General features: G+C 37.3%; 1 protein-coding gene across 1 annotated transcript in view; it reads left to right on the forward strand.

Annotated features, from left to right (window-relative positions):
* The window catches only part of LOC145680841 (uncharacterized), a 175,655-nt gene that overhangs the window by 76,181 nt on the left and 80,552 nt on the right, over window positions 1-18,922 (forward strand). Inside the window, exons 8-9 of the mRNA XM_081751947.1 lie at window positions 846-968; window positions 8,919-9,003. Coding sequence (XP_081608073.1) covers window positions 846-968; window positions 8,919-9,003 — 208 coding nt within the window. The remainder of the gene's footprint in view (window positions 1-845; window positions 969-8,918; window positions 9,004-18,922) is intronic.

Below are 18,922 nucleotides of genomic sequence, written 5' to 3' on the forward strand. Positions count from 1 at the left end.
GTTTCTTCTAAATGGCTACACAAGTGTGTTTCTCTCTCATCACTGATGTAGTCTTGAGCCTTCAAAACCTACTGTACTCTCTGGATGCACCTCATTGCAAAGTTCGAAACTGTTTTATGTCACAACAATAAGGATTTGTCAGATTTAGTGTAATAAACAGTATCTTCTGGCTAAAATACAATTGACAATTATAATTAGAACATGATTTATTGCGTACAGACCCGTATCCAAGAACCCTAGGGGGTCACCCCCTCCTAAATTTTACTGGCCCCCTAAAATTTTTACGGTAGGCTTGCAAATGAACTATAATATAGTGATGCACTATAATATGGTTGGATCTGGCTCCCTAACTTCTACAGCCCCCGCCCCTACATTTTGGGCTGGCTACCGGCCTGTTGCATAACCATTTTAGTTCCCTCTACCTGGAACTCGAGCGGTTAGGTAACACACAAGGCAGGATGCTTCAACTAGTGTATACGTAAATAATAGAGTAGCTAATTTATCTAATCATTATTTATTTTATAATTTCATTAATTATAATTATATTATTAATTTTATTTTATTATATATTATATCACTTATTCCTTTGAGATAAATTGAACATTCTCTTGAGAATATTACAAGTCATACTGTATAACTAAATAATTAAAGTTTATTTCCTATAAGCAGGGAATATTTAAAAATACTCTTGCATGTCTTAAGAAACTGTTGATACGTCAAAGGAAGTTGTTTCCAATCGTAATGAGAGATTGCAAATGCAGTGCAGGAATTCATGAAATGACACTAACCTAAATAGCAAACAAAGGGGAAAAGCTTCTAATAATTGTATATCTTATTATTGACAGGAGTTGTGAAGATACATTTTTAAATTGCAACTTGAATGGTAAACGTTTCAAATGCTGTGAGTATATAGACACCTTACCTGGAGTGGGATACACATGTCAGTACCTTAATTCTAAACAAACAAGGTAAGCAAGTAAACAGTGGTCAGAAAGGAGTTACTGTAACCTCAAGGGATAACTTTTAAGGAGGAAGATGGTATATTTTGTGTAAAGATATTAACACCTTTTGTTGTGAATATTCCAGCAGCAAGAAGTAGTGGCAGGACTGCGTTTAATCTAAAGTTTTGCACTGCAACACTGGGAAAATTGATAGTTTATTGAGCGAGGGTTAAATGACAACTTGGTTGCTATTAACCAAATCTCTCATAAAATACTACTTTGAAAAATGTACTCTGGGTAACTAGTAACAGAGCAGTACACGATTTTACCATTCCTCGCTCTGGTATTTCTGGGTTATTAGTTAGAAAAAAGTTGGCAAGAATGTGTTTAATCAACTTACCCGGTTATCTTAAATAAGAATAAAATATGTTTTTCCTTCTGTCAATAATAATAGTAGTTTATTCTTGGTTATTCCGTATCGCACTTGATCATTGCCAAATATTTGGGGATATTTTAGAGAATAAAACTGTCTATTTCAGCCGTCTTCAGGGCATATTTATTTCTAACGCAATTTTGTAACATTGTCATTGTTAACATCTCTGCTGGTTATTACAAACACATCTTGCGGTAAAATCAATAATGTGTAAGTGGTGTGTCGGGGAAATCTACGGAATGTATTTGCGCCATGTGCTGAATTCTAAATATAGAGAAGCAAGAACTGGCATGATTTTTCACAAAGCATAACGACAAGAGCTCTGATAGCCGAACTGTTTCCCTTCTCTGCCAGTCAACTGAGTAGGGCGTGCGCCTTTGGTGTAATTGGTATTATGTTTGGTCATCGGTGAGATAGTAGATGTGGAATTTTAAAGATTCTCGATGTATCTGTATAGATCCCTGTTGTGTTAAGTTGAGAATGGTAAACGAGTGAAATCAGATCAAGATAGCTTGGTCAAGTAACTGACAAATATTCGAATAACACTATGCAACAAAATTTGACTATTGTTTTGTCCTTGGGAGGATATTATTATTTTCCAATTTAGAGTGTCCGAATATGATGGAAAATGGATTATATATACTCGAAACTTTGGTTTTGTAGTGAATACATTGGATTATTGTCTTTTTAACCTGTTTAAATTCCTGCATTTCACACGAATATTAGTTAAGTAGCTACTACCTCAGCAGCTACTACCTACTACCCAAAATAAAACAGTCTTTCAAATAGTATTATGCATATGCATACATGGTGTATCCTAAAAGGAAAATTTTGGGATCTTTGGAAAAATTTCCCTATTAGAAACAAAACAAAAATCAGATCTCGATTGCTTCTGGAGTGACTCTGTACATAGGTACACAGAAGAACTCAACCTTAAAAATTACTTATGTTCTTTAAGTAATTCTTCGTCCAAGTTTCACTGAAATTTATTTAATAGGTATGAAGAAAATATTTTGCAATCCTTATTCCAAATTCAAAATTTATTTTATAAATAGAATTAAACAACTTTTCGTCACACATGTATATGTGCTTTTCAAAGAGGTTGAACTATTTAAACTTCATTTTCAGTAAGAACTGCTGTTACTAACAGTGGCGTGTACGAAACCCCCATTTTATTACGTTCCAATAAATGTTTTAACGCAAAACATTGTCATAGCTTGAACACAATCATTTTGAAAAGCGTGTGCGTTTTCTACATTAACGTTTATATGGTACATCGCTTTCACGAACCAAGGACCAGATATAATGCCAATAATGTTTTCATTGTACTGTTCCTGATACAGGCATTCGAAGTTTAAAATGTCCTAGTGAAAGTGCTTCCCATGCTCTTCGGAATAAGTTACACTCCCATGTTTTTCTTAAATATCTACAGTTGTGAACGCAGAAATTGAATGTTGAGGGACATCCTGCATCCCATTGTACGATAGTTTTCCACAAGATTTTCTATCAGTTCCGTATAATTTTCTGCTTTATGATTGCCAAGGAATCTTTGAATCACTACTACACAACTTTTCAAGCATCCCTTGCAATTTCAGTGAGTATCCGAGGAAATACTTCACACTGAACAATCTTTTGTGTGTGTATGTGAAAATTTCGGCTCTTATCTTTGCATTGAAGAACACGCCTTTTAAATATGTGAATGCTGCGGTCTCCTTATTAAGAGTTTTAACAAACTGTGTAATTAACCCTAACAGCACATATAGTGAAGGCATTAGTACCTGGAGGGTCTACCAGTGGACCATGTTTGTAAAAAGTATCGTTTCCCACTTTTCTTCATGAATTCACTGCAGAGGTAGCAAACATTGTCTGGAGAATACCTGCAGTGCTGGGATGCCATCTCTGAGATAAAGGAAATATGTAGTCCAAATATGAGAATTCTATTACACATTTGACACAATATTACACAGTTTACATACTTGTATTCAATCGAGAATGAAGATTGTTCCATAACGAATCTTAAAAAACGGAGTATTCCCTTACAAACAACATGAAAATGTAATTCTGCTGGAAATTGGAAACACTGCTAAACGTTTACATTTTATCAATACCGCCTGGATAAGTCCCGCTTGTCACCTATTTTAACAATCCCTTTACTTAATAATATACAGATTCTTTCTCACATGACTGTTTAGTACTTCTATTTTCTGCAATTCTAAGTAAATCAGAGACAAAAGACTACTATACAGTTACCTCTTTATCAATATTTCCGGCCGTTATTATCGCTCCGGACATTTCCACGTCTTTTGCAGCATAAGAGCCGTACGAGAGCCGCCAATGTTGCCACGTGAGATGGGGAAGTAATCTGAAAAAGATCTCCAAATACCTCAGAAATTACACATCACAAAAACAAAGTATATTCAAAACAATATACCATTTCTGTCTTCTTTCAACACGAGCTAATAGAAAATAACAATTAAACTTCAAGCACAAAATGTGTGTTACATAGTGTAATCAGTGCACTTAAAATAAATAGTGTTGAGGCGTTATCCTACTGGTTCGTATTTCAATGATTCAAATCTTCTCAATTTATTTTATTTTTTTCTTTCACATAATGTCATGCAATTGGTTAAATTTGCTGACCAAAGGTGGTTACTTTTACTAATTACTTTAGCTACAAGAACCAGTATATTCGGTTGCATCAGTTTATCGAAGAGGCTATTTTTATCAACTGCACATAGTACATAAAATATTTCTGCTCAGTTATCTTTACCCTGTATAAAATCATTTAATTAATCCTTCGTACTTAATCAGTCAGGTACCAAATTAAATGAATGAACATTAATTAGCCAAGTTGTATTCATTTGCAGTAACCGAGATCTTGATGTCCTATATACAAACTGATGAAAACTGATGATTGTTGTATATTAAGAAAGCAACTCGGTTACTAGCAAACAAATTTTGACTAATTTAACGGTGATTTTTTTTCAATATAGTTTCAATATAGGAAGGATTGCAATTTTGCGAGATGACACATGCGTAGACCCAGTTAATTCTTCTGTATATATGAAGTAATACTACAAAAGGAAACCCCATCGGGCTTCCAACCGTTATTATTATTGAAAAGTATGAGAACAGAGAGATCAGCATCATCTAGTGTACTAATTTATCACACATTCATTTGCATGCTCTCTGCGTGTATTGTCAGTTGAAACTGCAGCTTCAGATCTTGTGAATGATTGGAGGAAGCCTTCTAAAAGTATGGCCACTTTACTATTCCTCCGTGTCAGATGAATGCGCATCATTCTATCCTAACTTTTCAGTAAGTCCAATGTTCTGTTTATTTTTAATATAAAAGCTGCAAAACAAACAACTTTAGTAAGAATTGGTAAGGTTGAGACCACTGTCACGAACACTGCTGTAGAATATTTGAAAGATAAAGTGGTGTTATGGCTTTTTGTGGAATTTCTTAGTTGGACATCAAATTGCAAGGAAATTGTTTTCTAACTTGCAAGAAAACATTAGATGACCGGATAGCCACAGATTTGCAAGCAATAGCAGCAATAAATTCAAACGTAACACAAAGATAGAGTTCAATGCTCTGTTTTAGACTACGTTCTGCATTGGATGCGGAAAACTTTTCCCAACCATAAGTTCCTGAATACTAAGTTTTCTCTTTGAAAAGCTGAAGAGTCCCTAGATCAAGCAAGACGATCATCCATATAGTTCATAGAAATTAGCTTTGTCGCTGTACTGGTAACCGCACCATCATTTCCTTGACATAAATACGTAGAAATAATAGATGCCGAATTACATGATCTGCTGGTAGGCCCGTAACGCAAACACTTAAAATAAAGAAGAGGACTAAGAATGTAGGGTCGAACTTACACTCCCTAATATCCAGCCTTTATGAATTCTTGGAGCGTAGCGAACTGAAAGTAAGAATTAGTGACTGAGTTGGAAGTAGTTCAACTGGATTCTTACTTTTAAGTCGAGTCACAACTACAATTGGTCTGCCAGTTCAAATGTTATAGTCTTTGTAGTAGCGTTCAGGATATCCCAAAATAAAATCACTTTTCAACTAACATTCAGTAGACAGTCCAAGAAGTGACACGTTTGTTGCCATTTACTGTTTCGACAAGCAACGATCTATTTCGTAGTTTACTAATGTCTTTAACCTGTCTGGCTGTATTCGTGAAAACTTTGTTTGTAACAAATCGGGAGAGGCCCCTAAAACTATTCGGATGATAAGACTCAGCACTCGTGCAATCTCTTCATTTACAAGACGTGGAATAATCGGAATAACGATATATTTTTTCTCATTTCCTCTCAATAGATTGAGCTTCAGTCTTGCTCATGTCATATTTTTTCTAGAGAGCGAAACCAGTTACGAAATTAAAACTTTTATTTCTATTACCTGTAAATTAAATTGCGAGTGGTCACAATAACAATACATAGATATAATAATGAGGAAAACTAATGGTATCTATCTAGCAAGCCCGTGGCATTCCATATTCAAAGAAACAGCGTGGAATCAAAATGCTGAACAACAACAACAAGAAATTACACCAAATTCATCACGTAAGAGAAGCAGGATAATAGAAGCAGGATAAGAGAAGCAGGACTGGAGACAGAGGACACAAAGGACATTGTGTCGTAGAAGGTGCATGTTCTACAAAGCATCATATCACGAACATAACAACGATTCGAACAGATGGGAAACGTAACCCAGCATTACAGACTAGAACGTATAACTCTAAATGTTTACCGGCGTCTCACCATAAGTATAAGAAGTTACATATGGAGAACTGGAGGAAATCTTGCCTGAGACTATGCTGGTGTCAGTACACCAACTGTTTCTAGACATACATGTGCCAACGGCTTAACAGGGATAGTTTCTTCTCCCGAAAATCTGTCTTTTGCATTTTATTAAATAATGGCAAAAGGAGTCCGCAATGTCTAGTGTCGAGAACACAGTTGATGTAGCACGGAAGACTAGGCTCAGGCGCTCTTCATAACGAGTCCCAGTTTAGTCTTCAGAATTATTCAAGTAAAGGCACGTTTGCAAGGAACCAGGAACCGCCCTGCAAGTATCCTCGAAAGAGACTCCTAGAGAGATGGTGGTGTTTTGGTTTGGAAGTTTGCATGAATTAACATGCTTTTCTTATGTCTTCGACAGAGTAACTGTAGAAATTCAGAAGTATCGCCACGACGCTCCCAGAAGATCCTACAGCCACTAGTACAAGAATGAGATGACATACCCCAATAAGTTATTGATAATCCGGTCGAAGTACACCTGCATGATTTCGCGTTTGCTCTGATGTGTGTGAACATCTCATCGCATGCTGGATCATATTGCGTAGTCATGCACCCTGCATTAATTTTTAGCCACGCCATGCAGAAGTGCAAGAAGTTTTTATAATACAGTTTTTACTTGGATATTTTGTTTTCTTTTAACAGCATGTTTAATTTGTTTTTCTACTTTCTTATCATCCTTAATTTATGGTCATGAATTTACCATATGCCAGAAGAAAATTAATCGAAATATTTTGTTTGGTTTACGCCTTAAAAATTAAATTAATAAAGAGCACCTGTGTCAATGAAGAGGATGGAAACAACAGTTCGGAGACTTTACGTATGATTTAAATAGATTTAAAGAAATTAAGGCTTTAGCCAAGATGGAAATTTTAAGCGTTTTCACATATACTTGTACATAAATGGTTCCAAATCCACTGTTCTTGTAAACCCAATTTCGTTTGGACTTAAGAAGAAAAAGAAAGAAACATAATTACGAGAGCAGTATTCTAACTTATCAAGAACATGAATTAATACCAGAAAATATGTGCTAATGCATTTATGCAATAGTTCCAGATATCGTATAACGAATCTAAATATGCCCTAGAGGTTCTATCAGTCATGGGAACTATAATATATTAAATTAGTTCATATTTAGTCATGTTGAATCAGAAAAAAGCCATGGGCGTTATCAAACGCCCTAAGCACCAAACATTTCCAGAAATTAAAAGTGCCTCAGTATATATAGTGAATGCTTGCTTCCAATCACTCAATATCCATTATAGTTGATAACTAATAAGTCACTAGTGAATTGTCACTTTCCAACTATATGAAAAGTTTCTGATATTTGTCCACTTTCTAAGAGTAACGGGAATACTAATACTGATATAAAAGTTCCAAAGATATAGAAATAATATTTGGATCAACCAAAATGATTGAAATTATGATTGAGCAATATATATATATATATATATATATATATATATATATATATATATATATATATATATATATATCCAATTATTTTCAAAATTAAGCATGGATTTCTTCAAAGAAGATCAACAGAAGCAATCATATTGAGTTCACTAAGTTACTAAAATCAGAAGTAGATAATAAAAGTCAAGTATACACAACTTATACACTCTTAAGTAAAGCATTTTATGTCATAAATCACTACATTTTTCTTAGCAAGCTACTACATTTTCACATACCCTACGTATCTTACATATTTATTCTAACTTTTCAATTTATGATGCTTCATGATGTTCAGCAAGGTTCAAATTTTATACGTTTGCATTTGTTATATATTACTGATTTATCTCATGGCTTTCAAATTAGTAAACTGTTTTCTCTATTTGTGATAAATTTCAAAATTGAACAAAGAGTGGGGATTAAGTTATGTTGTTGGTCAAGATGCTACTGCAGATGATCCAATTATCTACGGCCCTCAAACAGCCCTCCTCACGAAATTGATGAAAAGGACTGACAAAAGCAAAATGGAAACGGCACACAGTTTTTTCATGCACAAGGACAATGACGAATATTATGACACAGAATATAAAGAAAAGAAATCTTCGTTTGAATTTATCTTACCAAGTGAAGAACCGACCAAGCCCCATTGCAATTGTTATCCAAGAAATTTTTGCACAGAAAGAATAGTCTGTGTTATAGCTCTTAGCTTATTAAAGATTGGACACATGTCTCTGTCTATCCCCAAAGTTAATATTCACTTGAAAGACCTTTTTACTTCAGTTTGGAAATTCAACAAGCTGTGTCGAGACAAATGGAAACAATAATAGAAATGCAATTTCCGAAGTTGCATTCACATAAAAATGTTGTTTCTAAAAGTGTGGGAATAAGAGAAATGTCCATCAAAATGTAACTAAGTCTTGAATATTTACAGTTTATTAATCTAGTCTGAAATCTTACTAATCACATCGTGCAATTTTCTGCGAGAATTAAAATTTGTCCTGTACGAAAATGTAATTCATAGTTTATACAGAAATGTTTGCTTTTGAAACATACTAGTGCCTGGAATTTTTTGAGTAAACTTCGTTTAGTCATTTACCGTGGCTAAGTCAGTATATTTCAACTTCAAATAAAGATTAATCTGTGTATATATATATATATATATATATATATATATATATATATATATATATATATATATATATATATATATATATAACATTAGTACTAGTTTGAAAATTTACTCGTAAAACAAGACGTATTAGTATATATATTACTTTCAGGTGTCCGACATTGAATGTTGATCTTACTCTAGACCAAGACGTAACAGTATACCGGAAGTTGCTTGTCAATGGAAGACCTACAGCGGTAAATATATTTCTGTGGTTGCTAGGATGATTACAAGCATTTCATTTTATTATATGTTTCTTTAAAAATGCTGAGCTTGCAAGTCACAAAAATTTCATAGACATCCAAATCACGCCATTTTTAAAATAAAGTTTTATAAATTTATCACAAAGGACAGGGAAATGCAGAAAGTTTTCATTTATTCAATTTAGTTCAATCTAACAAGTAATGTGAAGTGTAGACACCACTGACTGATTGACTGAATCTTCGGCGAAATAAATTGAAATTTAGGATGTTTGTTTCCCTAATGTGCATGTGCTTGATAAAAGCAAATACTAGAACCTAGAAAATGGACCGATCGTTAGTAAGTAGTATTTAACTAACACGACGTAATACCACGAAATCGTTCTTATGTGGTCTATTTGATTTGAGAGGAAATAAATATTTCGGTCACAAAGCACAATGGAGTCTAATGGAAAATCCATTCCTATCTCACCTAAAATGGAAGTTTACACACTTTTCCTTTACCTGAACTACGTGAGAAGATATCCACGTTATATAAAACGCAATCCACATCTCTACTTTGGTCCGAGATAAGTATCGTGCCTAAGTTTTTTCTGGAGAATACAAACTGAAAAAGAACACAGGTTAATTAAGAATTTTGTAACTATCTTTAAAACCTCTGCATGTGACAGTATGGGATTTTATATCTTGGTATTTCCTGACTTAATTAATATACATCTAAAGGACTACCGATTTCACTTTTTTTCTCAGAAAATTTAATCAACTAGGCTAGGTGTTTGTAGTAGAATGTTTCATTAGAAGTGATTTTATGAAATGTCATTACCTGAATAGTAATTATGTCCAGAGAACGGAGATAAAACCTACTATTTTCGGTTTTAAAATATATTTGTTTTACTTTTGACACTGAAAAATTCATAACAACGAGTTTGTCAAAACCAAAATTTTTACATCTCTTAAATTGTCTATAATCTTATTTCTATTTGAGCAAAGAATACGTGCTTTTTCTACCATGTTTTACAAGAGCATAAAATTGCTTAGGAAAATTCGGAAACGCGTATCCTATCACACTTTGTGTAGTAGAAAAGTTTGCCCAAGTGTCCCAGACAGGGTTCAACTCAAAAGCTTCAAATTGTAAGGGGTGTTGAGCAGCACATCGTTTGAAAGCTGTTCTGAAGTGAAAGAAGATGGAGCAAGTATCTGCTCTCTATAACAACCCTATGCAAAATGACGACGGGCCAAAATATAAACAACCTTAATTGAAAAGTATGTGGCAATCCCTATAAATAGGAAAAGGTGAGACAAATGTGAAAAGAGGAAAGCACATGTGGCAGCATTTTCAAAGTACAACGATTTAAAGTAAAAAATGTCTTATCCCAGGTCCTCCGCAGAGCCCCAGGTATGGTACAACTCAAAGATTTCAAATAGCAAGTGGGTTTAAGTAACCCATCGTTTGAAAGCTGTTGTGAAGTGAAAGAAGATGGAACAAGTCTTGACTTTCTACGATAAATCTGTGCAAAATGGCAGAGGGTAAAATGTAAACATAATCCAAGATGACAGATTGAAACCTATGTTGAAAAAATAGGTACTCCAAACTGCTGAAGCTAGGAAACTCAAATTTTTCATGAATGTTGATCATTAAGCGTAGGTGACGAAAAGATACGAAATGTTCAAAAACGTGACTCTTGAGTTCACAATGACTAACTTCTAACATAGAAACAGGATATAATTGAAAGTGGGGATAACAAAGAAATAAGCAATAATCGAAATGATAAATAAATAAAAACAATACTAGTCTCAATTCTATGATGCTTCCAATCGTCTGCTGTGGCGGTCAGAGCTGCCACTTGGTGGCGACAACTTCTGTACTTCAGTAGGTCACTCGTGGATCTCTATTTCACAGGGCCAAATAAATGAAGATACAACATAATTGTCAGTAGTGATCTATCAGAAAAGGAAGACAGCTGAAACGGTTAAGTTTATTGATAATGTATATGGAATGTTACATTGATGCTTTTTAAGTATTGCTCGGAAAACTGGTTTCTGGTGCTTAAATCGCTGTAACAGATGGATGCTTACGATGATGCTAATCTCTCCTAGGAAAGTGTGGAATGGGTGCATGTTGTGGGCGACACCTAAGTACTAGTTTTCTGTTCGAAAAAAGTTAACGATGCTTAACCCCAATATCTTAAACTTAACATCTTAAACAATAAGCTTAATCTCATTGTAGGCAGTGTTGAGCAAATTTCAATTGAATTAACAATTAACAATTAATCTGTAAATTTAATTGTTAATCGCAATTAACAAGTGAAGTAAGTAATGGTTAATTGTTAATGGCAGTTGCCCATTAATAATGGAGATTCACTTGCAATTAATCAATCGATTCAAAGTAATTGCAGTAGAAAGTAATTGCAATTGAATTCAGTCATTCAATAGCAATTGAAATTAATTGGCAATTAATTCAATTGCAATTGATTTCCACAGCAATTACTTACAATTGATTGATCAATTGCAATTGATTTTCACTGATTAATTTTCAACACTGTAGTTCAGAGAGGCCGTGGGGCAATGAAAACTTTAGCCACGACCAATTGACTCACCACCCACTGTGACCCACGACCCCATCTGACCCACCACGCACCATGAACCACTCTCACCTACTGTGACCCACAGACCCACCAAAACTCATTGTCATCAACTCTGACTCATGTTTCACGCCTTCTTCTCTACTGACTAAAGAGGTTAAACTTGTAATAAAACAAGCCTATGAAATTATCACTCATCCGATTTTGAATTTCTACGATCAGTCGCTCAAGCACCGCTTTATTACAATAATGGTAGATCTGACCTTTCTAATATAAATAGAATAAAGAGTTTGTTTGTTTCTCTCTGTCTATCTTTGTGCAGCCTGTGGACCAGACGAGTGGACAGAAAGTTTTGAAAATTTGATCACGGGTAGCTTGGTCTTGGTCAAGACGAAGTTTTTTTTTTTCAATTTTCGAACTAGGGGGGCACTGGGGGACGTTTACCGGGACCAGCCTGGGGACCAGACAAGTTGAAAGAGAGTTACAAAATTTTGGTCACGGATACCTTGGTCCAGGTCCCACACCAAGGAAAAGCGTTTTTGACAAAATTCGGACCAGGGGATCTCAGGGGGTCGTTTACCGGGACACGTAAAAGTATTAGGAAATGACCAATATTAGTGTCGATTTCATAGTTTTCGCGGTCGCTGAGATCAATGGTGAAACTCCGATCGCATTAACTTCCAAATTCACCATATTTGGCTGCGGGCCGGAAGTCAACGGGGGGGGGGGGGGATACCGAAACGTAAAAGTAATCCAAAATGGCCGATATTAGTGTCAAATCCATAGTTTTCGCGGTCGCTGAGATCAATGGTGACATTACCATTAGCGATGACTTTCACATTCATCCACCGTTGTATGCGGGCCTTGGGTTACCAGAGGAGGGAATTCCGAGACATGTAAAAATAATCGAAAATGACCGATATTAATTTCAAATCCCTAGTTGTCGGGGTCGCTGACCTCAATGGTGAAACTAAAGACCCCGTTTACTTTCACATTTAGCTCCCATCAGCTAAGGAACGGGGGCATTATAAAGGGGATCACGAGACATGTAAAATTAATCCACAATGGCCGATATTAGTGTCAAGTCCGTAGTTTTCACGGTCGCTGAGATCAATGGTGATACTTTTATTAGTGATGATTTTCAAATTTAGCCACCATTGTATGCGGGCCGGGAGTACCCGGGGGTGGAGAATTGCGAGACATGTAAAAATAATGGAAAATGGTCGATATTAGTGTCAAACCCATAGTTTTTGCTGTCGCTGAGATGAATGGTGATACTTCCACAGACGTTGACTTACAAATACAGCCCCCATCGGGTGCGGCCCAGAGGCGTTCTTTTTTTTAAAATTGGAACCAGAGGATCATAAGGGCTTTTACCGGGATATGTAAAAAGTAAGAGAAAATGGCAGATGTTATTGTTACATTCATAGTTTTCGCGGTATCGGCTGGGGGCCAGAGGAAATTTTTTTCACAATTCGAACCAAGGGGGTCTCAGGGGGCGTTTACCGGGACACGTAAAAGTAGTAGAAAATGGCATATATGTGTGTCGAATCCATATTTATCGCGGTTACACAGATGTATAGTGACACTCTCGATAGTGTTTACATTCAAATTCAGCCCCCATTGACCTTCTCAATGAAAACACATGTATGTTGTTGGATATATATTCACACAAATTATATGCAATTTTAGAAATGTTTCTTAATTGTTCTCCCGTTGTTCAGTTTGTTTACATTGATATTTTATCTGATCCGTGCGAAGAACGGGTATAACAGCTAGTACGAAATGGTAAAGTGTTTGTCATGGAGCAAATTACAATGAATTCAATTATATAGATAATTATTATAATTATTTCCTTGTTGAATTATATATACTTTTCAGTAGAAAAAAGAATAAAATTTGAAAGTCCCAAATCTAGTCAAAGTAGACCAACGTAAAGGAAAAAAAGTATAAAATTTTCCATATAATTAAGCGTACCGTACAAACTTAAAATTTCCATGTAATTAAGCTCACAGTACAAATTTTGTCTTTTTCTCACAACTTGATTTCCTTGAGCTCTGAACGGTAAACACACCCTTCAGCTAATATTTAAATAGAAAGTAGTGGATATATAATGCGAAGTACTATATTTTTTGTTTATCAATTAATATCGATCGTTATCGATTATTTTTTACAAATCAACCTACTACCAATTTTCCACACGTAGAAAGTCCCCCTTCAATAAAAGAGATTTTTAAACAAATGCGAAGACACGTTCTGTTTATTTTTACCTCCATAAATTGATGTCGAATTTCGTGTCGAGCCGAGTTTGACAAATAGCTCCCTCGTTCAGATCGATTTAATTCGTTTTGAAATCATGATCTAATTATACTGGAAAGCGAAAGCCATGAGAAATGTAAGCAGCAATGTGGAATACTTTTAATGGTGCTCACGACAGGGTAGCATTTAGTCTCGTACTTTTAGTGCATCTCGAAGGATACTTTTAGTGCATCACGTCTCGTCTCGATAGTGAAACAACTATATATTTTTATAACAAGACAGCGTCAAATGCCGTGAGCACCGGCGTCATTAACTTGTTCCGCCACCAACGAATTTTGTGATGGTTCCTTTTGCATCGTTTCGTGCTATTTTGTACGTCTATTCTCACTTTCTGTGCGTTACCGTAAATGTGTCAAAATGGGCCTCCAAAGTGTGAGGAAAATGACCAACTGTTCCGCCACTATCGAATTTCTAGGTCGTTTCTTTCGCATCGTTTAGTGCCTATTTTTTAAGTTTTCTGCGCCTATTTCCTCGTCTTGTGCGTCACCGGAAGTGAGTTAACCGGGCCCTCAAAGTGGGAGTTAAGTGGCTCACTGTTCCGCCACTATCGAATTTCGAGGTCGTTTCTTTCGCATCGTTTAGTGTCTGTTTTGTATGTTTTGTGCGTCACCGGAAGTGGGTCAAAATGGGCCTACGAACGTAACAAAACAAGTTAATGTTGTTCCGCCACCAACGAATTTCGAGGTCGTTTCCTTCACATCGTTTTCTGCTATTTTGTGCGCCTATTTCCACGTTTCGTCCATCATCGGAAGTGGATCAAAATGGGCCACGATGGTGGAACAATAATGACCCACTGTTCCGCCCCAACGAATTTCGAGGTGCATTCTTTTGCATTGTTTTGTGCGTGCTTTCTGCCGTTTTGTGCGCCTATTCACACGTTTTGTGAGTCAGCGTAAATGGGTCAAAATGGGCATACAAATATTTCGAAACAAGTCAATGCTCTTCCGCCACCAAGAAATTTCGAGGTCGTTTCCTTCAAATCGCCTAGTGCCTATCTTGTGCGGTCTTGTGTGCCTATTTCCACGTTTTATGCGTCACCGGAAGTGGGTCAAAATGGGCTTTCAAGATGGGACAAAAATGACCAACAGTTCCGCCACTTTAGAATTTCGAGGTCGTTAATTTCACATACTTTCATGCTTGTTTTCTGCCGTTTAGTGCGCCTATTTCGACGTTTTGTGAGTCATTCGAAAGGGGTCAAAATGGGCCTCCAAGGTAGGACGGAAATGACCCACTGTTGCGCCACTATCAAATTTCGAGGTCGTTTCTTTCGCAACGTTTAGTGCCATTTTTGTGTCGTTTTGTGCGCCTATTTCCACGTTTTGTGCGTCACCGGAAATGGGCCAGTGTTATCCTACATTTATGGCGCAGCAATGCTGTTCCGTTAGGGACGATTTCGAGGTCGTTTCCTTCACATCGTCTTGTGCGTGTTCTGTACCGTTTTGTAACCCTATTTCCACGTTTTGTGAATCAATGGTTGTGGGTCAAAATGGGCATTGAATGTGGGAAGAAAAATGACCCACTGTCCCACCAGTATCGAATTTCGAGCTCGCTTCTTTCGCATTGTTTAGTGCATGTTTTGCACCGTTTCTGCGCATATTTTTACGTTTTGTGCGCCAACGAAACTGGGTCAAAGAGGACCTATAAATGTTAGAAAAATACATATTCATCCCACATTCAAGGCCCATTTTGACCCACTTCCACTGATGCACAAAGCGACAGAATTCACGCAAAACAGTGTGAAGGAAACGACCTCGGCGTTCGATGGTGACGGAACAGCATTAACTTATTCCGCTATACTTGTAGGCCATTTTCTCCCATTTTCGTTGTCGCACTAAAGTAGAAATAGATGCACAAAACGGTACAAAACAGGCACTATACCTCCAAATTCGATAGTGACGGAACAATGGTTCTTTTTCCTCACACTTTGTGGACCATTTTGACGCATTTCTGGTGATGCTCAAAACGAGGAAGTAGGCGAACAGAACGGTACAAAATCCACACTCAACGATGTGAAGGAAACGTCCTCCAAATTCGTTGGCGGCGGAACAGCATTAGCTTGTTTTGTTATATTCGTAGGTCCATTTTGACCCACTTCCGGTGACGTACAAAACGTACAAGACAGGCACTAAACGATGCGAAACGACCTCGAAATTCGATAGTGGCGGAACAGTGAGCCACTTAACTCCCACTTTGAGGGCCCGGTTAACTCACTTCCGGTGACGCACAAGACGAGGAAATAGGCGCAGAAAACTTAAAAAATAGGCACTAAACGATGCGAAAGAAACGACCTAGAAATTCGATAGTGGCGGAACAGTTGGTCATTTTCCTCACACCTTGGAAGCCCATCTTGACACACTTCTGCTGACGCACAAAACGTGGAAACAGGGGCACAAAACAGGCACTAGTCAACACCAAAGAAAGGATCTCGGTTTTCGGTAGTGGCGAAGCAGTGAGTCATTTAACTCCCACTTTGAAGGCCCGTCTAACTCACTTCCGGTGACGCACAAGACTAGGAAGTAGGATCAGAAATCTTTTTTTAAAAAATAGGCATTAAACGCTGCGAAAGAAATGACCTAGAAATTCGATTGTGGCGGAAAAGTGAGTCATTTTCGTCACACTTTGGAGGCACGTTTTGACACATTTGTGGTGACGCACAAAACGTGAAAATATGGACACAAAACGGCACGAAACATTCACTAGTCGATGCGAAAGGAAGAACCTCGATATTCGGTAGTGGCGGAGCAGTGGGTCATTTTCGTCCCACCTTCGAGGCCCATTTTGACACTCTTCCAGTGACGTACAAAACGTCGAAATAGGCGCACAAAAGGGTACGCGATGTAAAATTAACGACTTCGAAATTCGGTAGTGGGGAAACTCTTGGTCATTTTCGTCCCATTATGAAAACCCATTTTGACCCACTTCCGGTGACACACAGAACGTGAAAATACGCTCTGAAAACGGCAAGAGACTGGCACTATACGATGCGAAAGAAGCGACCTCGAAATTTGTCGGTGGCGGAACAGTGGGTCATCCCACCTTGGGGACTCATTTTAACCAACTTCCCATGAAGCACAAAATGTGAAAGTAGACGCACAAAACGGCACGAAATGATGTGAAGGAAACGACCTCGAAATTCATTGGTGGCGGAACAGCAATAACTTGTTCCGCCATATTTGTAGGCCCATTTTGATCCACTTCCTGTGACGCACAAAATGTGGGAATAGGCGCACAAAACATACACAAAAGATGCTAAACGAAGTACCTCGAAATTCGTTGGTAGCAGAAAAAGTTAATGACGCCGTGAGCACCAATACGAGTATAAGTTTATACTGTAGTTCTTACCTTCAAGGCTTAGAACTGCACGGTCCAATTTTTTACCCAAAGCAGAAGCCCAACCGGGATAGTGATGTCAACCGGCTCGACTCGGTTCAACTGAGCGAACAGCTTGAGCTTGCTTAGTTGTAAAGACCCATTGACTGGGCTCAATTGAGCCGATGGCTTGAGCCGGCTCGGTGGGGACGAGTCATCGACTCGGCTCGATTGGAGCCAATGGCTGGAACCAGCTCGATTGAAACGAGTCCATAGGCTGGGTTCGAGTCAGCTCGACTGAGCCGATGGCACGAACCGGCTCGGTTGGGGTAAGCAATTAGCTCGGTTCATTTCGGCTCCTGTGAGCCATCGGCTCGAGCTGGCTCGGTTGGGTGAGCTGTTGGCTCGGCTCATTTCTCGGTTCGGCTCGATAAGTGAATGAAGTGTGAGCGAGCTGCTTGAATCGTTGACAACCGTAAACCCTGGTCGAGCAGTTTGGAACATGTTTGGATGGAGTCCTATAACCTTTAACGATTTTTTTTGGCTCGAACCTGAATATTTGCTTCTCCTGAACTGAAACCTAGAACCTCGTGACCGATGGCCTTGCCTCCTGAAGATTTCTTGACGACCGAGATCGAAAGTCAACTAATTTTTAGTATTGAGATACAAACCGCCTATTGGCCTATATTCCATGTTTATACATGATGTTATAATAATAATTAGTTATAGTAGTAATAGTAGTATCATTGATAATTATGTTGTCTATGTAGGATACTTGAAGAGAGTAGTACTTGGAACTACACAAAGGATTTAGCTCGAATTCGCTCAGCTCGACTCGAAACTCGATTCGAATTCGAGTTGGGGGAAATTTTCCGTGCCGAGTTCTCGAGTCAAGCTCAAAAATGTCTGCTTCGAGTCGAGTCAAGTTTTAAAGAAAACTCGCTCGAACTCGCTCGTGCCCATCCCTATTGTATGCATGACGGTCATATAGAGTTCTTTCGAGGGGGATAGAACCATAAGTATATTTAAAAAAATACTTAGTTTCACGGCTTTCATCCCAGGGGAGCGAAGGGATGGTAGTTATTTCCCTCCAGCATTTCTTATAAGTACCTTATTTGAAAAATGTAAAACTGTAACAAGTGGACAACACAATATACACACATCTTCAGTTTTAATTGCAGATTTCAATTACAATACAATTAGCAATTAAAAGTTTCAATTGTCAATTACAATTAACAATTAAATGTTTCAATTGCACCCTTTGCGATTGACAATTAACAATTAAATGTTTCAATTGCCTGGTGACCAATTAAAAATTAACAATTGACGAAAGTTTAATTGCAAATTTTATGGTTGAATTCAATTGCAATTGAAATTAATTGTCAATTATAAATTAAAATCAATTGCAATTAATTTTCAGAGCAATTACTTTCAATTGATTGATCAATTGCAATTGATTTCAATTGATTTGGCCCAACACTGATGGTAGGTAGATTTCGAGGGGTGTTCACTGAGTTTGGTTTATCTATGTTGAACAGGGTTATTGTAGAGAGTCGTGACTTGCTCCATCTTCTTTCAATTCACAACAACTTTCAAATCATGTGCCACTTAACCACCTTTGTCATTAGAAACGTTTGAGTTGGAGCCCACCTGGACCTTGCGGGGCCTTGGGACAAGACGTTTTTACTTTCAATTGTTGTATTTTG

This window comes from Thermobia domestica, chromosome 3, assembly GCF_964235325.1.
Source record: "Thermobia domestica chromosome 3, izTheDome1.hap1.1, whole genome shotgun sequence".
Taxonomy (NCBI): domain Eukaryota; kingdom Metazoa; phylum Arthropoda; class Insecta; order Zygentoma; family Lepismatidae; genus Thermobia; species Thermobia domestica.